At 52.3% G+C, this 22,240-nt stretch overlaps 2 protein-coding genes and 1 long non-coding RNA gene across 3 annotated transcripts in view; 1 reads left to right on the forward strand and 2 right to left on the reverse strand.

Moving 5' to 3' along the window:
* LOC130265905 (uncharacterized) overlaps nt 1-1,142 on the forward strand; it is a 24,193-nt gene extending 23,051 nt beyond the window's left edge. Inside the window, exon 3 of the long non-coding RNA XR_008842706.1 lies at nt 1,074-1,142. This is a non-coding gene — a long non-coding RNA (uncharacterized LOC130265905). The remainder of the gene's footprint in view (nt 1-1,073) is intronic.
* The window catches only part of LOC130265899 (keratin, type II cytoskeletal 5-like), a 17,269-nt gene extending 12,832 nt beyond the window's left edge, over nt 1-4,437 (reverse strand). The window contains 11 exon segments of the mRNA XM_056515235.1: nt 177-211; nt 313-533; nt 827-952; nt 1,058-1,222; nt 1,321-1,416; nt 1,863-1,923; nt 2,690-2,832; nt 2,834-2,911; nt 3,715-3,884; nt 3,960-4,082; nt 4,140-4,437. Coding sequence (XP_056371210.1) covers nt 177-211; nt 313-533; nt 827-952; nt 1,058-1,222; nt 1,321-1,416; nt 1,863-1,923; nt 2,690-2,832; nt 2,834-2,911; nt 3,715-3,884; nt 3,960-4,082; nt 4,140-4,437 — 1,516 coding nt within the window.
* A 4,758-nt stretch (nt 4,438-9,195) lies between these two features.
* On the reverse strand, nt 9,196-15,685 carry LOC130265901 (keratin, type II cytoskeletal 4-like). Its single transcript, XM_056515237.1, is given in 12 exon segments — nt 9,196-9,224; nt 9,227-9,321; nt 9,354-9,612; nt 9,724-9,752; nt 10,105-10,285; nt 10,288-10,324; nt 10,858-10,983; nt 11,468-11,632; nt 12,356-12,451; nt 12,726-12,786; nt 13,833-14,047; nt 15,140-15,685. Coding segments are annotated over 12 exon segments (1,839 nt in total).
* Nucleotides 15,686-22,240: the final 6,555 nt, after the last annotated feature.

Raw genomic sequence — 22,240 nt, forward strand, 5'->3', positions numbered from 1 at the left:
ACCTTGACCCACAGGACTTGAACCCAACTTCCACCCCCTGCACCAGCCCCTAATGACAGTGGGGGATTCCAAAAAGTGTTATGTGGGGCAAAACTTTTTTTTTTCCCTTTTCCCAAGGTTTCTCCCAGGCCTTGCTCCCAAAGCCAGACTTTGGGATTCAGAACTGTGACACTTACAGTAGCTGATGGGGTTCAGTCCTTGCCCGCTGAGCCTGTTGAGGGATTAGAGGAGATTAGAGCAAAATTACAGAGGAAGCAGCCTCTGATGGGAACAGTGATGGTCACCATTATCCCACTAGGGTTTTGCTCCCACCTGCTCTCCTCGCCCTCCAGCAGCTTCCTGTAGGTCGCGATCTCGATGTCCAGGGCCAGCTTGACGTTCATGAGCTCCTGGTACTCGCGGAGCTGCCGGGCCATGTCAGCCTTGGCTTTCTGCAGAGCATCCTCCAGGTCGATCATCTTGGCCTTGGCGTCCTTGAGGGCGAGCTCCCCGCGCTCCTCAGAGTCCCCGATGGCCGTCTGCAGGGTGGCACACTGCAAGGCAGGGGGGGCTTGGAAAGCTGCTCCTCCCTTTGGCTGAGAGCCACCCAAGGAGGAAACCCATCCTGGCTGGGACATTCATGGAAAATGTTCCAGCTGAGCAAACACGGAGAGAGATGCCAGGCTGGCAAGAACGATCAGTACCTAAATTTTACAGTGTGGAGCCCTTTCAAAGAGGGAATTGAACACCTTCAATGAGGCTGGAGAAGTCCCCGGTCAGCAAAGCTGAGCTGTGGTGCTGAGGGACAACAGACTGGGGCTGTGTCACCTGCTTTTGCCATTCCTACCTGGTTTCTGGTGTTCTCTATCTCGGAGCGGATCCTCTGAATGAGCCGGTTGAGCTCTGAGATTTCACCCTTGGTGTTGCGCAGGTCGTCGCCGTGTCTCCCCGCCGTGGCCTGCAGCTCCTCAAACTGAGGGACAAGGAAGACGCAGCCTGAGCAGTCTGAGCCTGGCTGGGCAGGACATGGCAGCCCCCTTGAGGCCTGCAGGGCTGCCTGTGGCCGGGGCAGGCTCACCTTGGTCTGGTACCAGGCCTCGGCCTCGGCGCGGCTGCGGTTGGCGATGTCCTCGTACTGCGCCTTCACCTCGGCGATGATGCTGCTCAGGTCCAGCTCCCGGTTGTTGTCCATGGACAGGATGACAGCAGTGTCGGACACTTGGGCGCTGAGCTGGGCCAGCTCCTGCTGGGAAGCACACGGGAGCTGCACTTACCTGTCCCAGCCCCAGAGGGTGGCCGTGCCCACCAAGGGCCGGGCAGGAGCCGGGGATCTGTCTGTACCGCCTCGTAGAGCGCTCGGAGGAAGTTGAGTTCATCGCTCAGGGCGTCCACCTTGGCCTCCAGTTCCACCTTGTTCATGTAAGCAGCATCCACGTCCTGGAAAAGAGCAGCTGTAGGGACACGTGTGGCACCTGGGTCCCCTCCTCAGCCAGGAAGAAATTCCTTGGCACGGCCAAGAAACAGTGAAGCCTGGAGATGAGGCTGCCCCTTTTCCTGCTGCCTGGCAGAGAAGCTGTGCTTGGCACATCCACAGGAAGAGCACTGAGTGGGGATCTCTTGCCCTGGAGAAGTGCTGTGTGTAATTTGGTGAGGTCCTGGGATGCCCAGCAGGACTGACCCCCCTTCACACGTGTGTGTGGGACTGCAGTGGGACCAGAGTTCCTCCCTACAAGCCACTCCATTCCTTTCCCACAGTCAAATGGTGATTTAAGACCCCTCTAAAGGATGAGGATTCAGCTCCTTGAGACCTCACATCCCTCAGGATATTCCCAGTCCATGGTTGGGGTTGGCTCAGCATCTGCAGCACCTCCTGTCTCACTCACCTTCTTGAGCACCACAAACTCGTTCTCTGCTGCCGTGCGCCGGTTGATTTCCTCTTCATATCTGCAGGGACAAAGGGAAAGAGGTTCTGGATCAGACCTTGGCAAGCAGAACAGGTGTCCAAGGTGATCTGGACTGGGGCTGGCATCTCCAAATCAGCCTCCTGGGAGCGAGCTCAAATGTGTGAGATTCCTCTTTCTCAAAAGACTGAAAGGACATTTTTGACTTAATGCAGATGGAACAAGGTTTAGAGGATTTTCCTTAGCAAGAGCCATCACAAGTGCTGTGTCCTGTTTGAGTCTCTATTTTTTTTTATGGGAAAAATGTCAATGGACCCTTTTTGGTGCTGTTGAGAAAAATATGTCCTGCAGGGAGAGATAGCTCTGAGAGGGGGTGTTGGAGGTGAGTAGTGATGTTCTATGTTACAGGTTGGAGCACAAACTGGAGACTCTTTTCCCCCTTTCCTAGAGAAATTTCCATTAACACTTCAATCCGGATGTTTACTTTCAGAAATTGAAATTTTTGACACGAATCACAGAATCATGGAACTATAGAATCACAGAACCACAGAATCCTAGAATTACAGAATTATAGAATCAAATTCAGCTGAGTTGGAAGGGACCCATGAGGATCATTGAATCCAGCTCCTGGCCCTGCACAGGACCCCCACCAATCCCCCTGTGCCTGAGAGTGCTGTCCAAACACTCCTGGAGCTCTGGCAGCCCTGGGGCCGTGGCCATTCCCTGGTTCAGTGCCCGACCACCCTCCGGGTGAAAACTGCTGCTGCTCAGTGTTCAGCTGAGCAATTGGCACCCCATTTCACACTCACTTGTTCTTGAAGTCCTCCACGAGGTCCTGCATGTTCTTGAGCTCCCCGTCCATGCGGCCCCGCTCGCTGAGCAGGTTGCCCAGCTGCCGCCGCAGGTTGTTGATGTAGGCCTCGAACAGCGGGTCCAGGTTGCTCTTGCCAGAATTGTTTTTTTTGGCCCTGCTCCTGCAGAAGGGTCCATTTGGTCTCCAGCACCTTGTTTTGCTGCTCCAGGAAGCGAACCTGAGCGTTGGGAAGCAGAAGAGGCTTAGGCAGAAGATTCCTGTGAGCTGACAGCCAATGCTCAATACTGGGAATGATGTAAGGGATTCCCAAACTAAGTTTCCAAACTGGGAATATCCTCTGGATTATCCAGGGCTGTGTTAGCTCAACCTGGAGCTGAGCAAATCCACCCTCAGTAGACAGTTCTCTTCAGAGGCAATTTAATTTTGGAAGCCAAGGAGTGATGGTAAGAAAACTTGGGTTCAGCTCTTTCTCCACCAGACAGTGAAGTTCTTCTTTTACACCCTCTGGGGTTTCTTTCTTTGCAAGATATTTATCTTTCTTCGTTAAAGCCAAGTCTTACTACTAATGTCAAAAGGCTTAATTGTCTTTCCTTTTGCTCAAACATACAACGTTTTTCCAATTAAAAGCCAAGGAAGGATTTGAGTGATTGAGACAATTGGGTCAATATAAAAAGGATTTTATACAGGCAATATACAACAAAGACCAAGACATCTGCTGTGACTGCCCACATAGAGAGTTGGGTTGAGCCACTAGACCCGGACCCAAAAGTGACTTTCTCCATTTCAACTCATCTGTGTTATTTCCCAGGCACAAAACCTGGATCTAATCCCATTACTACAATTTTCTTGTCTTGTTTTCTCCCCTGTAAATGCTCAGAAGGACATTATCATTTGAGGGAGTTAACAGAAACATGGGGAGGGAATGAGTGAAAGACTGGAGATCTCAGAAGTGGTATTTTGTACCTACTAGGTCCTCACTCCCTCTCTACCACAGACTCACAGCACCCAATAAAGTCTCACCTTGTCAATGAAAGAAGCGAATTTGTTGTTGAGGGTCTTGATTTGCTCCTTCTCATCTTTCCGCACCTGTTGGATGTTTGGATCTATCTCCAGGTTCAGCGGCGCCAGGAGACTCTGGTTCACAGTCACTTCTTGGATCGTCCCCACTCCGGACGGGCCACCAGGAAACCCTCCTGGACTCCTGCCACCGCCCAGCCCCGCAGGGAACCCTCCCAGTGCCCCCAGCCCGCCAAAGCCAAACGCGCCGGCACCGCCGTGCCCCCCGCCATAGCCCAGCCCCCCAGCACCGCCACCAAAGCCAAACCCGCCTCCCGCAGCCCCCAGCCCCAGCCCGAGGCCGCCGCCAGCTCCACCACCACCAAACCCGCCTCCCGCAGCCCCCAGCCCCAGCCCGAGGCCGCCGCCACCTGCCAGCCCAGAGCCACCCCCAGCCCCGCTTCCGAAGGCAGCTCGGAAGCTGCTTCCCACCCCGAAGGAAATCCTCTTGCTGCCCCCCAGGTTGTAGAGGCTCCTGCTGCCAAAACCTGCGCCACCCCCAGAACCGCCGCCTCCAGCGAGCCTCCCAAAGCCTCCCCCTGCTCCTCCTGCTCCTGCTCCTGCTCCCCCCGAGCGTGCCGCGGACACGGAGCTGAAGCCAGCCCGGCTGCTGCTGGGGACGATGGCCGAGGCCGCGCTGTAGGGCCGGCCGGCCCCTCCGGCCCTCGGGCCCAGCGTGCGGTTCATGGCAGCGGAGAGCCCTGCGCGGCCAGAGAACTCCACAGCTCTCTGAGCAAGGGACACGGCCGCCTCTTTTATCCCCCAGGGACCTGGGCTTGGTTGCATGGAAGTCCAGTGATCAATTTAGTGCCTTCATGGTTTTGACGTGCCAGGAGGCAGCTGTCTCCCTGAGACTTGTTAAACCCTGACTGCACCCAAACACACCTCCTGGGGCTGGATGCGCTCAGCTGGAAGAGTTATCTAACACACAGGTTTCTGGCAGGAAGACCTCAGCCTGATGCAAAACCTCTGTCTCCTCGAAGAGTTGGGTTATTTTATTTTTTATTAGTTTTCCTAACCCTGGAAGTGTCCAAGGCCAGGCTGGGAGGGGCTTGGAGCCACCTGGGTTAATGCAACGTGTCCTGCCCATGGGATGGGGTAGAATGAGATGGGCTTTGAGATTCCTTCCAACCCAAACTGTTCTGGGACTCCATGATTCTATAATTTACTCACTGTGAAACAAAATATTTTTAAAATGTTATAAAATCAGAAATAACGTCTTGGGTTCAAAATTGTACTTAAAAGATGCAGCACATCAATGCAGAGATCAGTGGAGAGTCCTCTGGACTAACTGAAGTGAAAGACAGTGAGAACAAAATGATTAAATCTGTATAAAAATAATTCATGGGGTTTCCTCGCCTGCTTGCTGTTCATGAAACCTGACATTCCTTTTGGGGCTCTAATTTATCCAGTCTGCTGTTCCTGCTCCCTTGGAAGGGGCCATCTCTTTGGGATGACTTGACAAAGAGGGTCCTGATCAAGGTTTCCTCTTTCCTCTTTCCACATACAAATACCACCTCAATTTTTGCTCATTTATATTCATTACTTAGCCTATGCAGGTTTTCTAGGTTTCTCCTGCAGATATTTGCATTTGTAGAGGACAACTCCATTCTGTGCAGAGGCTGCTGTGGTTTGTCCAGCTAGCTGATGATGTTATTGATGCATTTTCATCTTGAACTAAAAACCATTTCAGAAAAAGAGGCAGATTTTCTGAAAAACTCTCTTCCCAGCTCTGTGGAACGATGCAGTTTGCCCACTTTAGAATGCAGTCAGTACTGAGTTTCTGGTTCTCTCTAGCTCTGATTTCTTTCAAAGACCTTTGAACCTTCCAACCAAAATGCTGCCAAAAGCTGATTTAACCAGCACGAAAAATACTCCCATAAATTCTCCTTATTTTACTTCCTGGAGTCCTTGGGAAAAAATGATCGAATTCAACAGGGTGTGGTGACATTTTCTGGCATCTCACACTTTGTGGATCTGCAGTATTGAGAGTATTTTACCCCTTGCATGTCAGAGCTCGGCTGGTTTTTGGCATAGGGCTGCCCTGGTGGCTTTGCCTGAACTCTGCAGGACTGGAGCTTAAAATAAATATATTAAAATAAATATATTTACTGGACAGGACTCTACTTGCCCTTCAAAACACATCCCTGTGCCTCAGTGCTACAAAAGCATTAAGGAGCTAAAATCCCACTGGCATCTCTGGAAGAACAATTAAACAGGTGCTACTGAATACAGAAGACTAAATATCTGATTATCCCTGGAGAAATGCTGCCAGGCAGGCTCGAATGGAAGAGTTGGGGAACTGAATTTCCCTTTGCAGTGAGAAATGATTCCCAGATGGTGCAGGTCAGCTTGTTTCTTTTTGGAAAATGTGGGTCTGGATCTGGAATGTCACTTGAAATTCATGAGCATCCATTGCCTCGACAATTTGCATAAAATTCAAAGCCAGGGTGCGATGGGAAAATGAAATTTTGTCTTCATGGTTCCTTGACCCCAGTAAAGGCAGCTTGTCCTGAAGCTGAAGAACGGGTTCAGATCAGATGTTAGAGCTAAATGAATGTAATGGGATTAAAGGTGGGGCAGCCAAGAAGAAAGAGGGAATTGTCCCTTCAGGCTCCCACACTCTTCTCCCCTCGGCTCGTTATCCACAGGGTATGTGAGCCACGCAAAGGCCACCCCAGAAACGCTCCCTTCCCTTCCTGGGCTGCTTGTGGAGTGGAGGAGCCGAGGCTGGGGCTCCAAACCCGCAGGCAGATGTGGCATTTTCATCTATCTCTTAAAATTAACTCTGCCAGGCTCTGGGTTCAAGCTAAAGAGGGAAAGTCAGAGTTAAATATATGGAAGAAATTCCTCTCTCTGAGGGTGAAGAGTCCTGCAGTGGATTTCCCAGAGAAGCTGTGGCTGCCCCATCCCTCAAATCATCAAGGCCAGGCTGGATGGGGCTCGGAGTGACCTGGGATAGTGGAAAGTGTGGAAAGTGTCCCTGGCCGTGGCAGGGTGTGGAATGAGACAGTTTATAAGATCCCTTCTAACCCAACCATTCCTGAGTCCACAGTTTTAAACTCTGTCCATTTATAAAAGGGTCTGACCTGACAGACTGTGCAGGATTTGACCTCCATCCACCCCAAACCCACATTCTTGGCGTTTTTCTCTCCAAAATACCCTGATCTACATGAACATCTTCAAGCAGTCAGCAGCAAATTTGGATTTTGCAATAGCTGGGAGTTGAGGACAGGGATGATTAAAGGTTTTCTCCCAGAAATGCAAGAGCTGCCAGACTGCTTTTGTCCCCTGGGGAGCTGGCTGGTGTTTGGTGTTCAGGTATTGCTTTGCAGGGAGATGATCAACATAAATTATGAGCTGTTGGGGCACTGGAAGCTTCTTGTTTTGGGTGTTTCTGCTTGGTATTTACATAGAAATGAGATGGAGCCTGAGCTGTGTTCACGCAGCAGAAAAGATGAAGACAATGTTTCCAAAACCATTTTTAGTGAGGTGAGTTTTGCTTTCTCACCAAGGGCTGACCCACTTGGCTTTCACCACGCCACAGCCACTGTGGCATTTATTCAAACAGAATTAGTGTTCTGCTCCAACGCACCATGAGGGGAGCCAGAACAGCCAGCAGAGCAGCAGAGGCTGGAACTCATCCCGTGGTGGGCTCATCCCCATCCCACCAGCGAGGACAGACCCAGGGTGGGACTGGGGCTCCAGCCCTGGAGAGGTCCAGGGACAGAAGCTGAGTCAGCAGGGGCAATGGAGTGGGACATGGGGGAATAAATTACAGTCCCTGGTTGTGGGCGAGCCTTTCATGGGCAGAGAACCTGCCCACACCCGGGGCTGCTCCAGGCTGGACGAGGACACGGGGATTTCTCCAAGGGTGATGCAGAGCTGGCTCAGGGCTCGTTGGCTGTGCCATGGGCAGATGTGGGGAGGGAGGAGCTGCAGGGCTGGTGGGTGTTCCCGTGATTCCAGCTGTGCACGCAGCTGGGCTGAGTGATCCCCCCAGCCAAGTCACAGAGACCCATCAGCGCGTGACTGCCCGGGAGAACGGGGAGCCCGGCAGAACTCAGGAGCACCAGGCAACACTCAAGCATCTGGTGGGAGTTTTGGGGTGTCCTGTGCAGGGCCAGGACTGGGATTCAATGATTCTTGTGGGTGCCTTCCCACCCTGGATATTCATAGACAAGAAGGAGAGGGCAATGTGATTTCTCCTAAATCCCAGTTTACTAAAACTTGAGAGAGGTTTTTTCCTCCCTAGAAGGGATGATGGAAGGGCATGTCCAGCCTTATCTCCAGACCCTGCTGTTTGTGTGAGTTCACATATTTTAAGGAAGGTGGGGGTTGAGGAAGAAGCCCCTGGTGCTGCATTTTGGGAAAGCGCACTTTTCTTTTACTTTCTTCTAAAATCAACCTGCTGTGGTGAGAGTTGCACAGGTGTGGTGTGGGATTATTTTCCTGTTACTCCCTGAGCTGGTTCTCACTGATTTCTTTAAACAAGGCCTGACTGTCTTTTTGTTCCATTCCAGAGATCCCAGACACTGAGTGATCCCAAGCAAACTGCATATCCCACAGATGTTAAACAGCCTCCCTTCCAGACTTCCTTGTGGCCACACTAATCAGTGGATGGAATAAAGGTATGCAAAGGTGCTTCAGGAAGGAAAGCAGACAAAAACTTCTTGAAGCTCCAAACTCCACCCATTTGGAGACTCAGGTTTGAGGAAATTTCTATGATTTGCAATATCAGGGAGGGAAATAAAGCCCAGGCAGTGCAGTATGAATTATGCATGGAGTTTATTGAAGGTACAGCTGAAAGTCTGGAGTAAGCGAAGGGTAATAACTCTGTTCACTTACACATTAAAAGCTTTAACTCCGTCTATTGCACACAGGAAAAACAACGCATGCATTTAACTATAGAAATATAAGGTGCTCGTTGGGGCGTAATTAAAATCTGCTCTACCAAACACGGTGTAGCAACCTGGACCAATTTACATAAGCATTCCTAACCCTCTTGTAAACAGGAAAAATTGGATTTTCTGCTGTCATTAAAGAAGTTAAATTACAGCTGCAGCTTCGTCTCGGACAATTAAATTGTGGCTTCTCTTTCTGAAGTTGGGATGACCAAATTTTTCATCCTTTTGCAATAGCTGCATTAGGGAAAGAAAGTCTCTGCTGGAAAGGGGCCGAGCAGGGGAGGGTGACTGAAAAGCCAAGGTGATGTGTGGAGGCAGGAATGCTCTCTGAAATGAAAAATCTCACCTGGCTGAGGGGGCAGGGGCGAGTTTCCCCCAAGAAAGACATCAGGAGAGGGAGGGTTTTGTCAGGCAAAGGGTTTGGGCAGAGCGATGTCCTAGTGCATAGTTGTGTGATCCCTGTGGCTGTCAGAGGGAGGGGGAATACTGTTTAATGCAGAAATGCTGACTGTACGAACCGCGCGGCGCCGGGCCGGCTCTACCGGCTCGTCCTGACCACGCGCACGGCGTGCCGAAGCGGCTCCCGCACACCCCCGGAGCCGCGGGCAGCAGCACGGCGCCGGGCCCGCACGGCTCCACGCCCGCGCACACCACGCCGCCCAGGCTGGCCATGCCGGCCATGCTGGCCATGCCGGCACGCCGGCCATGCCCGGGCCGCACTGCACCGCCTCCACGCCGCCCAGCACCTCCCTGCCCGCGCAGCCCGCGGCGCTGCGCGCCCCGAACCCCGCAACGCCCTTGGGCGCGCAGTCCGCGCTGCGGGCGCTGAAGGCGCCGCCGAAGGACGACACCAAGCCCAGCCCCGCGCCGGCCCCGCCGCTCTTGACGCCGCACTTGCCTCCGATGCCGGACAGCGAGCGGCACTCGCCCACCGTGCCCCCGCCGCTGACCACGGCTGCGGACACAAACGCGCTCCGTCACGCCCGCAGCGGCCGCAGCCCGGCGTGGAAGGAGCGCTGCAGCCTCAAAAGGCTCGTAGGGAAATTAAGGGGGGTCATTAACTCACCTACGCTCACAGGGTTGCCGGTGCATATCCTGTCAAGGAAAGAAAAGTCTCAGAGATGTATTTAGGGACATACTCCTCAAATTCACAGGCGAGCAGAACCCAGCCACTGCCTCCTTAGAAACCTGACATGTCCTCCAGCTCTTTAGGTGCACCCTGCTGAAAGAGCTCCTTCAAATTGCCCCCCAAAGCACCGCAGGGTCGGATCCCTAATCCCACGGTCATACTGAGATCCCACCCTCTTTTTGGATGAGAGATGATCCCCTCTGCACCTGTGGGAGGAAAAGGGACCTGCTCCCCTCTGCAGCTCTGGGTGCAGCAATTCTTTCTCCTCCTCGTCTTCTGCTGACCATGCTTAGAAGGTGTATCTGGGGTTGCTCCTACCTGCTCTCCTCTCCCTCCAGCAGCGTCCTGTAAGTGGCAATCTCAATGTCCAGGGCCAGCTTGACGTTGAGCAGCTCCTGGTAGTCCCTGAGCAGACAGGCCATCTTGTCCTTGGCCTGCTGCAGAGCTGTCTGCAGGTCAACCAGCTTCTGCCGGGCGTCCTTGAGGGCACAGTCTCCCCCTGCTCGGCGTCACAGATGGCAGTCTGCAGGGCTGAGATCTGGGGACAGGGGACATCCCCACAAAGCTTCAGGAAAGAGAGTAAAGCTCATCCATCCCATCCATCTCCTGCCATGGGCAGGGACACCTTCCACTAGTCCAGCCTGCTCCAAACCACACCCAACCTGGCCTTGGACACTTCCAGGCACAGTTTCTCAGGACAAGAGGGCAGCCAAGGGTGATATTAAGGGGTATCTCTACAGCTATGACCTCTTATTTCTCAGCCAGGAAGTGCCAGAGAGTCAAGATTTAGGCTGGATTTGTGGTGGCCAAGCTATATGGGATGGAGGGGATGGGATCTGTTGGCTGCAACCTGGTGGGACCCCAGAGCAAACACTTATTCTGGTACTGCCAAACCAACGCACTTCTTACATGCCAAGTGAGAAATAAATCTGCCTTTTTGTGTGCATGAACAGCAGATGAGAAGTTAAAATAGATCTAATCTGGGGCAGGGGGTTCTTTGCAGCTCCACAGGGTGGATTGTCCTTTGACAGAGGAGCTGCACTCTCAGGTGGATCCATCCCTTGGTCCTACCTGTTTCTTCACATTGTCTGATTCACACTGCAGCTTCTGGATCATCCTGTTGAGCTCAGCAATCTCGCTCTGGTTGTTCCTTAGGTCATCACAGAACTTGCCCCGGCTGCTGTGGAGCTCCTCCAGCTGTTGCACAGGAAGAAGATGATGTCAATTCACCCAAATCGTCCCTTTCCAGGCCCCTGCCTTCCTGGGAAGATGGAAATCTCTGGAGCTGCACCGGGTCGGTGTCCCCAGGGCACCACCGAGCCGTGGCCTCAGCCTGGACAAGGTGAGACTCAGGTGAGTCCTGGACTCGCTGACCTTGGAGGTCTTTTCCAGTCTTAGGATTCTATGATTTGCCCTTTGGGAAGTAATGATGCTCCTCAGGGTGCACGAAGAGGACATCTCTGAACACTCTGATCTGCTCTGCTTGTGCCAAAATGTCTCAAACCGCATTTTTAAGGTTGGTTTGGATTTGGAGTTTTTTTTACGACTTTCTTAAGCAAACTGATACTAATACACAATGAGGTGGGTTAAAGTTGCATGAGGGAGGACAGGAATGGCCTCAGGAATGGTCTCAGGAATGGTCTCAGGAATGGTCTGTCATGGAAATTCAAGTACTACTCACCCTGGTTTGGTAGAAAGCCTCCACCTCGGCCTTGCTCTTCTGGGCAATCTCCTCATAGCAGCACTCCACACTTTTGATGATGCCCTCCATGTCCAGGTCCCGGCTGTTGTCCATTTGCACGATGACAGAGGTGTCACACAGCTGACAGTCCAGCTGAGCCCTCTCCTGCAGGAGCAGAGCATCAGTCCAGCCCCTCACCAGCCCCAGCCAGCCCAAGGGGGGTCTGGTTGGGGGAGGTTCTGCCCTGAGCTCCCAGCGTGGGGCTCTCCAGCTGGGTGACTTGTGTCCAGCAAGACCTGGCAGCTGGGACCTGTTTTGGGACAACAGGGATGGCTGTGTGCAGTTCCCTAAGGAAGGGCAGGGAATCCTGGTGGAGTAACTCACTCTTGCATTCCTGATTGTGCCAGTGCTTTCCTGGACTGGGAATCCTTTGGTGTGGGTTCTTTGGGCCCCACTGGCCCCCACTGAAGGGGTTTAGCTCAAAAAAGTGTCATGCAAAGTGTCCCCTGTGTGTTTTGTTTAAAATTTGTGGAATTTTAGACAGAAGTTTTATTTTCATAAAAATATTTTGACTAATGTAAAAAAAAACCCAAAACAAGTTACAGAAATATTTGGCCAACCCAGGGATGGTTTGGATTTGAATTTGAGAGACTTTCAGGCAAAAGTTCCCTCTCCTTGTGGGTAGCAATGTAGGAGACAGCCAAGACCCTCTCTGCCTTCCCAAAGCAGGTGTGACAGTTGTTATCAAACACATCTAAAAGACAAACACTTCTGGGCTGCAGGATTTTCAGAAAAGATCTTTCCCCACATGCTTGGTGAAAGATTTGGGTGGGGAGGGCAGGAGGTGATGCCTCAGCCCAGGGAGCAGATGGGAGCAGGAGCTCTTACCTCGGCGTAGATGCACTTGAGGAACTCCAGCTGCTGCCGCAGGAGACCCACCCTCACCTCCAGCTCCTCCTTGGTCAGGTAGAGACAATCCACATCCTGGAGAGACACCAGGAATTTGGTGAAAAGAGGTGAAGGAATGATTATGGTAAATCCCAGGTTTTCTTTAGACTCGGAGGAAACCCTGCTATTTCCAGCCCTTAGCATGACCTGGGCTTGGGCTGCATGTGCTGAAAACCTCAGAGAGGCTCTCCAGATTCCTTGGGTTGCCTCATTTTTGGGGCACCAGGCTGTGCCATGGTGCCAGGACCCCCCACTTCTGGCACTGACCCCACTCCCAGGGTTTGCCCACCCTCAGCTGGTCCTGACTCACCTTCTTGAGCACCACGAACTCGTTCTCCGCTGCCGTGCGCTTGTTGATCTCATCTTCGTACCTGCAGGGAAGCAGAGCAGGGGGATGCTGAGCCCTGGGGTCCCATCTCCATCACCCAGCCCTCCACTGCAGACCGTGGGAAATGAGATTTCGTTTTGCACCTCATTTTTTATCATTATTTTTGCTTTGCTCCTGTTTTTAACCCCCTCACTGGGCTGTACTCAACAGTTTCAGCCACGCCAGTGGTTTGGGTGGCTGGAGTCAGAGGACAGAAAATCCAGCCAAACTACTAGAAGTGCAAAGCTGGAGGCTTGGATTGCTGCTTCCAGCCCTTCATCTTTGTGTGATGTTTTTCCAGAGCATCCAGGACTCTGCTCAGAGTGCTTATGGGGAGACTGTGGCCAAAACGCCTCAGGGGAAGGTCAGGAGCTTGAGCAACCTGTGAAACTCCAGGGTGCAGTGAGGAGCACAGTCAGGCCATAATGAATCAGTAATTGGGACCTGCAAGGACTTTCACAAGATGATGATTCTGTGAATTGGACCTGCTCAGTAGTGGCTCAGCAAGAAAAAACATCTGAGATGATGAACTCTGGGGAAAGTTGATCCAGTGACCTCGTTTGTGGCTTAGCAGAGCACACAGGGAGATATTAGGGAGTATCTATGGCTTAGATTTAAAAAAAAAAACATTCCCACATTTCCTCTGGGAAGAGAGAATGAATCCCAACATGATGTGGGTAAAGAGTGGGGTAGAGAAAATTGGCTGACTTTTTTTTGTTTTGTGGGAATGGATGGCACTGGGGAAGACACAGGCACAGGTGGTGGGGGAGATTCGATATGGCAAATCACAGGGATGTGCAGAGGCAGAGGAAAAGTGGTTTCCTATCCTGCTCCCTAAGGAAACAGGGCTTGAAAACATCTCCCAGTCCACCAGCAGCACTTCCAGTGAAGCACTGGATGCCCAGTGCAGGAAATTCACCCAGTACTGAGGTTACTTGCCCTGTGCCCCAGTTTGTTGGTCCATCCAGTGCAATCTCCTTGGATTCACACTCAGGATCACCACCCAGGCCAGCAACACCCAGGTCTGCAGCTCCCCTGTGTGTGACTTACTTGCACTTGAACTCCTGCACCAGGTCCCGCAGGCAGCGCTCCTCGTTCTCCAGCCGCTCACGCTCCCCCATCACACACTCCAGCTGCTTCCTCAGGTTGCAGATGAAGTTCTCAAACACAGGCTCCAGGTTTCTGCGGGATGCTGGGAGCACATACTGCTGCAGCAGCTCCCACTTGGTGGTCAGCACCTTGTTCTGCTGCTCCAGCAGCCGCACCTGGGCAGGGAAGAGATGGGAGAGTCAGGCTCTCCTGTCCCAGGGTTTCTTCACTTCCCAAGGGGAGAAGTGAAAATCAAATCAGAATTGCAAATGGTCAGGTGCTGCTGTCTCAGGGGGGTTGAGTGGGACCAGCATCTTCTCTGAGCTAAACTGGTCCCACCCAGGACTTGAATCTCAGGCTGAGCAACATCAGTGCCTTCACTCTGTGCTGAGGCCAGCATAGGCTGGCTCAGCCAGGCACTTCCCCTCCTCTCCCAGAACTGGATCCTCGCCCTGGTGGGCCCAGGGCAGTAACAAGTCTTTCTCAGCACTAAAAGCTCCATCCAGGACCTCATTTGGATGTATCTGATTTAAACTCATGGATACTTATCATGCCTTTCTGATTCTAGATTAAAGGGCTCTCTAGGAGCTTGATGGGTCATGAATAAGTCATTTTACAAATGGGAAGAAGCAGCTGCTGCTCCTGGGTGGATTCAGTTTTTCCTGTTGTAGAACCACTCTCCAGGAAAATCAAGATCAAATGAGACAGAGCAGATTTTCTTTGCTGTTTGAAAAATTATTTCCCATAACAGCTGTCTAGTCATGAAAACCCTTAAATGTAGCCAAGAAAACAGTGATAAATTACATCTTTTTAGGAAATCACCAAATCATTTTTCACAGAGTGGAGGGACAAAGAAATTAAAATAGTTCCTCCCATTTTAGTTAAATTCATCCTTCCACATCACCTTAATGAAACACAAGCTATTTTAAGAATGCAGAAGTCCTTTGGAGTTCATGGATTTGTGAGAGCAACATCAGATTATACACTTGAAATAAAGTTTCCTATCCTTCTGTGTGTTCATCTCCTCACTCACAGGTTTGGATTTACCTGGAGCTGCTCCTGACTGAGCTCTTTGGCAGGTTGGTGACCATCCAAAGGTACAACACTGGTGGTGGTGCCTTGGTGCAAGGCTCAAATCCAGAGGGTCTCCAGGCAGGACACCACGGCTCATCAGAAATGTTTAAATGCCGGGGCAGCAGAGAAACAGCCCCCAAGCTGTGTGTGGGATGCGCCCTGCGGAGCCGAGACAGGGGACAGCGGGCTCTCACCTTGTCGATGAAACAGGCGAACTGGTTGTTGAGGTTCTTGATCTGCTCCTTCTCGTGGGTGCGCACCTGGCACTCCTCGGGGTCCACGCCCACGCAGAGCGGCTTGAGCAGCTCGGGGTGGATGCTGACGCCGCGGATGCCCTCGGACCGCGCTCCGCCGAGGCCCGCGCCGTAGCCCCCCACGGCCACGCCGTCGCCCAGGCCTCTGTAGCTGCCCAGGCCCCCGAAGCTCGCACAGTTCCCGAAGCCCAGGACGGCGCCGAAGCGGCCCCCGCCGTAGGCGACGCCGCAGCGCCCGGCGCCGGGCCCGCCGTAGGCCGCGCCGTAGGCCGCGCCGCGGCAGCTGCCCCCGAAGGAAATCCTCTGGCCGCGGCCCAGGTCGCACACGCTGCGGCTGCTGAAGCCGCCGAGCCCGCACCGCCGGCCCGCGGGCTGGCACACCGAGGCCGAGCTGCTGCTGGGCCTGCCCAGGCCGCAGACGGCGGAGGCCGAGGAGAAGCCTCGTCGTCCCAGGATGGAGCCCGAGGTGTAGCACTGCCGGCTCATGGCGCTGGGCTGGCGCTGGCGGAGGCGAGACGGGAGCAGGGACTGGAAGAAGGAGATCTCCTTTAGCTCCTCTGAGGCAGAGCCCTGCTCCTTATATACATTTCAGGAGGTGCCTCAGATGCAAAAATTTAATTTATCCACTGGGTTTGGTCTGCCTGGCAGCAAGGAATGGCTTCCAACATTTTAAACCCACAGCAAACACTTCTATCTCATATGAAATAATGTGGAAATTAAAATAAACTGCTTTGCTTGCAAGCTTCAGTTTCAGGACTTATATTTTACTTAATTAATCTGCTTCCTTATTGTGTAATTATAGTTTAGCAAAATAATTCAAGGGGTTTTTATTCATGGCTTGTTTACGGTTTGGTTTCACCACAGCGTTTAATTATGTTTCAGGACCTCCTGCACAGTGTGGTGGGGCTGCCGCCCCTGTCGGGGTCGGGGCCAGCTCCGGGCGGGCTCTTGAGCAAGGACAGCTGGTGACAGCGAGGGAAGGCGGGCCCGGCCCGGCCCAGCATGGGAGCGTTGCTGGGAGCACTCTCGTAAGCGTTTGTTCCTTCCTGCTGTGGGGACGGCTGCGGCTTTGCAGAGAGCTCGGGTGCTGGGCAGAGGGATGGGGCTGGTGGTTTCCGCACTGATGGAGCAGGAGCCGCGCGAGGTGGTGCTGAGGATGAGTTTGGTCACGGGGAGGGTGCTCTGGGAAGCTGGGGGTGCACGGAATCGTGGAGTGATTTGGCTCAGGAGGGACCTTCAAGCTGGTCTCGTTCCACCCCTGCCGTGAGCAGGGACACCTTCACTATCCCAGGTGGTTCCGAGCCCCATCCAGCCTGGTCTTGGTCACTTCCAGGGAAGGGACAGCCACAGCCGCTCTGGACAGCCTGTGCCAGGGCCCAGGGGGCTTCCACTGCCCCTCAGAATGCCTGGAATCAAAGATAAGGCAATTCTGGGAAGTGACAGTGATTTATTACGGACTTATGTGCCCACAGAAGGTGATAAATTTCGAACAGGGGTATGATGGGACCAGGTCACACAGCAGATTTACATGAACAGGAGAAGTAACAAAGAAGGGAAGTGTTACAAGCAGGTTGAGAAATGTCAGCTGGAGTGAAGGTTTTGCCTGGTTGTCCCCTGGAACACCTTTTTGATATTAAATCACTCCAGTAGTATCTGGAGAAGGCATCATCCCATCTTAATTTAAATTCTTAAAAAGAATTTTGAATTTTCTTGGGAACAAATAAAGTTCCTTTTTTTTGCCTTAGGAAAGGTGTCTAATCGCAAAACCACAAGGGATTGCAGAGCTTGCCCTGAGAAATCTTTACATGTTTGCTGGGGCAAAATTAACTTATTCTGGGAGGACTCAGTGCTATTGCAATGTGAAACACATTGTCTTGAATTAAAAGTCAGGAAAAAGTATCAGGATATTTAGAATATTTGTGGAGTATTTCCTGGAAGAGTCTTTCTTTTTTCTTTTTTTTTTTTTTACAGGTCTGATAATGGGATGAAATTACAAAAATACTATATTTAATTATAATAATGTAGTACTTTCATTATAGTTATGCTGGCCTGAGTATACACAGATGCACATCTTGCAATGAGATGTACTTTCATAGAATCATGGAATCATGGAATGGTTTGGGTTGGAAGGGACCATGAAACATTCCAAACCCCTATTGTGGCCAGAACACCTTTCACTATCCCAAATTACTGTTATTTGCTGGATAGTTGGAGAAATCAAATGAGCTTTTGGGCACCGAATCCTTCGTGTCACTTCGAGGTAACCCAACCACTGGGACCTCTTGCATGCAAGTGAAAATAGAAGAAATATTTTGGAAATGAGTTTTGTTTTGAGCCGAAGCATTGGTGCAATCCCTGGAGAAGACACTGGGTGTGTTGTCTGAAGCCACACGTGGAGCACTGCCTGGGGACAGGGCGTTCACCGACAGGACAGAGCATCACTGAGCCCTCAGGGAGGTCCAGACCTGACCTTCATGAACTTTTTTAGGTTGGCACAACCACGGGCAAGCCAAACCCAGGAGAAGCCAGGCTCCAGTTCTGCTTTCCATGTGGCTCAGCCCTGCACAGCTGCTGCTCCAAGCTCTGCTGCCCAGCAGGACCACGGAGAGACTGCATCTCCTCTTCACGGCAGGAAAGACAAGACCCTTTTCCCCTGAGGACAACTTTCCAGTTTTTCCAGCTGTGAGGAATCTGTATGTGGCTGGGGTCAGCTCCCAGTTATCCCAGTATCTCTGTTCAAGCACCATAGTGTGCCGTGTTCTACACGGGTGACTCACGTTTCTGGAATGTAGACCCTCCAAACCCCTGGTTTTGTTGGAAAACAGGGAAAATGCTGCTGATGGGACAGTGACCCTCCACCAGCTGCAAGCTCTGAGATCCCTTCCTGAGTATGAAGAGTTGGCAGGCTGTTCCTCTGCAGCAAACCTGATCTTCAGCCTCTGGCTGCTGCTCCTGTCGCTAAGAAGTGGCTTTTCCAGGTGCCCAGCCTTGCACATCAGAGGAATCAGTGCAGGGCAGTGCCTGCGGTTTGCTGAGCTGTCACAAAGCCGGTTCAGAGTCACACGCGGAGCTTCCCCAGCTTCAAAGCAGGAACGACTCCCATGGGATTGGGGCTTCCCAGGCGGTTTGCAGTGGCGTTCCTGCACAGGTCACCTTCCTTGAGACCTTTTCACGTGTCCCCACTTGGTCCTGGCTGGTTGTGGGTAGGATGGTGTTGGCAGAAAGGACCAACCTTCCTCTTTCCAAGGAGGACACGAAACCGCTTCTCCCAGGGATTCACCTTTGGTTTCAACCTTCAGCTTCCACTCAGGTTTACAGGGGAAGCCCCTGAGCTGCTTGGACCTAAACATTCCTTGAGCTGTGGTGGCTTTCATGAGACTTTAACACCTCGGAGATTTACATGTGCCCAGATAAATTCATTCTGCTTAAGCATCTCCTAAACTGGGACCTGCTGAGCCACCCCTGCAGACAGGGAGTGCCTGGGGGCGCTTCCAACCTGTGGTTGGATTCCGGCTGGAAAAACCATCCAACAGCCTCCTGAATCTGCTTTGTCCCAGTGAGAAAAGCACTTTTTCAGTCCCTCTCCTGGGAAAATGGGGCTGTCAGGGCCTGATGGAGGTGGTGGTGGTGGTGTGCTCCCTCCCTCCCTGCAGGCTGGGCACTCCTGTGGCTCCCTGCGGAAGGGACACGAAGTCACCATCAAAAGGGTTAATGAGGCCCCCGGGACACCTCCCCTGGTTTTACTGGTCCTGCTCTCCAAAGGTGGCTGTTCCTCATCTCTGATTTGGCTCCCACATCAAAGCAGACAGGGATTTAGTGGGGACTGGGCTAGAGATGATGGTCTGAAACTGGGAACCAGTAACCTTGCTCCACGGCCACTCCTCACCTCAGCCTGGATCATCCCTGTCCGTTTATGCTGCTCTGGGGCAAAGAGATGGAAACGATAATTCCTGAGGTTCCTTCCAGGCTGTTCCATGATTCCTGCCCATTTGTACCGCTTGCACTTGCGGTGTTTCCAGGTACAACATTCCCAAAACTCCTTCCTTCCTTCTGCGGGCTGTGTGGTCCCATCACCATCGCTGGGGCCTTGTGGCAGTCTGCTCAGAGAACAAAATGAGTTTAGGATCCATTGTGTGCCCTGGCAGCCAGGAGGGACAGCCCCTGCTGGGGGCACCAGCCTGGCCAGGAGGGGGATTGTCCTGCTTTGCTCTGGGCTGAGGCAGCCTCACCTCCACCCGGGGCAGATTTGGGTGCCACGATGTAAGGAAGACCTAAAGGTGTTGGAGAGGGTCTAGAGGAGGGACATGAAGATGGGGAAGGGTCTGGAGGGGCCACACAAAGTCAGCCTGGAGGAGACTGAGGGAAGACTCGTCATCTTCATCTCAAGGAGCAGCTCCAACCTCTGCTCCCTGTGAGCAGGGACAGGACCCAGGGAGAGCTGGAGCTGTGTCAGGAGGGTTAGGTTGGATATTGGGAAAAGGTTCTGCCTTGCAGAGGGGATCAGGCACTGAGCAAGTTCCCTAGGGAATGGTCACGGGCCCAAGGGTGCCAGAGCTCCAGAAACCTTTGGATAGCTCTATCAGGGACATGATTTTTGGGATTTTTGGCATGTCTTGTACAGGGTCAGGAGCTGGACTGATAATTTGGGTGAGTCCTTTCAAACTCAGGATATTCCATGGTTCTATAAAATGCCCTCCTCAAGGTGATGTCTCACATGAGGAACTCGTGGAGCCACCTTTTGCAAGAGACACAGAGGTTTCATACCAACCCCACAAGTGTCCACCCCTTTTTTGTAACATCCCTCCTTTGCATAGGAATTTGTGAGGCATTTTGACATCATCCAGACAACTTTGTGCCAGCACCCGTGGCTGAGAGACCACAGGGGCTCTAAGGAATGGGGTGGGATCAGAGTGGGGGTCAGCAGAGAGCAGAGCAACCCAGGGAGCACTGAAGGGAATCCCCTGGGGAGAAAGAGCCCCCAAGGACACAAAGTGTCCACTGGAAGAGTTTTTTGAGGAATGGCTTTTGAGGGAAAACGTCTCCCATGGGGAGGGCATCAGATTTGGAGGTGGGAAATAGGGCTGTGCTGTTTCACAGGATGGTTGTCTCATCTCTTCCATGGCACAGAGGGTTTAAATCAGAAAACCTGTTCTTTCATGCACAGAGCCAACTGGGGACTCTGGAGATGCCTCCCAGCAGCTGAGTGAAAGGGAGAGTGTGGGAGGAGGGAAATTCAGCCTCGGAATTTCAACTAGTTCCCATCGATATGTCTGGAAATCTGTCTGTGTGTCACACCAGGATCTGCAGTACCGCAGGGAGCAGCTGCCCCGTGAGCAGGTGCTTGATGTAAGAGTTAATTTTGCAAACTTTTGTTTTAGAGTTTTCTTTAAAGCAAAAGTGGAGACAATGCACAAACATTTCATGCGCCTTGCTGGCAGCAGAGCAGAGAACACTTGAGATTTTATCAGCAAAACCATCTCTGTGCTGAATTTAAAAGTGAAGAAGGACAAGGAGAGACATTGGTTAGAGAACAAAGCCTCTCTCAGGCCATGTGAAAACAATGCAGCAGGTGAGATCACCAATAAATAAAAACACTTCCAGCGTGGGAGACCTTTACCTGAATTCAGACACCTAAAAACCAAGTTGGAGAGAGAGACCATGAATAGCCAATGAGAGAGCTTGGGATCATCCAGGAAAATACTGTTTTCTAAAGCCACCATTGCAGGAGAACACGGAGACAGGAGTCAGCAGGGCCCGGGGAGGGTGATCCCAGAGCAGAAATTCTTATCTGCCCACAGCTGCCTCAGCAAAATAAAGGGACAAATTCGAAGCAGGAGAAATAACAATGGTGTGGTGAGCACCTACTCATTAAACTTCCCAGATGGACACTCAGATTAAGGAGATGAGAGAAGGCTGAGCTGCTGGAGGATGCACCTATTACCTTAATGAATGGTTGGAGCCACTTTTGTGATTCATTTTGTCACCAACACGCAGAAAGCCTCGTGTGTCACCCCAGCGTGGCAGCTCAGCGTGTGTGCTGTGTGTGATGGTTTCTGCGCTGAAAGAAGTGGAGATAAAGGCAGCATGTGTCCTGGAGGAGTTGGCAACCGCCTCCACTGCACCCCAGTGCTCAGGAACTCCAGGGCTCCCTAAAGCCCCAGTGCCCTGGAGCAGCCAGCTGAACATCGGGCTCACACTCTCTATTTCCCTGGCTCAGAAAAGCCTGCAGGGCTCGAACCTCCGTTTCCAGAGATTAACAATTGAATTGCCACAAACCTCAGGTTCCTGGAGATAAAGCAAAGCAACAGTCAGGGCACTCTGGGGTGATGATCCCTCCCCACGGAGCAGGGTCCTGGAATGGTTTTGGGGCGGTTTGGGCTGGAAGGGACCTTAAAGCTCATCTTGTTCTGCTCCTGCCGTGGGCAGGGACACCTTCCCCTGTCCCGGGCTCCTCCAAGCCTCGTCCAGCCTGGCCTGGGACACTTCCAGGGAAGGGTGATCCCAGTGATTCAGGCTCCCTCTTCCCCTCAGCTTGGCAGGACAGACACACTGGGGACACTCACTGGGGGAACTGCAGGGCAATTCCTCAGAGCAACAAACACACATCGATGTTTGGCCTTGTTACTCCCTTTGTTCTTGTTATTATGTGGTTGAATTTTCTCCCTTAATATCCCGTGGGGAAATCCACCTGCTGGGCACTGCAGTGATCCCGGGGAGTGTGAAGCACCTGCGTCTCTTGCTCCCCAGGCAGAATGGTTTGCATGTGGAAATCTCAATGATCCAATGCCAGCTTGGTGTTCAAGGCATCCCAATAATTGCACCCCTGGTATTCCAAGCTCCTCCTTGGCTTCACCTGGGGATCATTTCATGTTTTTTTGCTCCCAGGCGTTTTTGCAATGCTGTCGCTGCTCAGCTCAGCCCTCCCGATCCTGTCTGCAGCCAGGCTGCTCCCAAAGCACAGACAGGAGGTTCTACTTTCCCTTTAATTACTGAGCACGACAGCTGTGGCTTCCTCAGCCTCATTTCATTAAGGGCTGACAA

The sequence above is a fragment of the Oenanthe melanoleuca genome, linkage group LGE22 (assembly GCF_029582105.1).
Source record: "Oenanthe melanoleuca isolate GR-GAL-2019-014 linkage group LGE22, OMel1.0, whole genome shotgun sequence".
Classification (NCBI taxonomy): Eukaryota; Metazoa; Chordata; class Aves; order Passeriformes; family Muscicapidae; genus Oenanthe; species Oenanthe melanoleuca.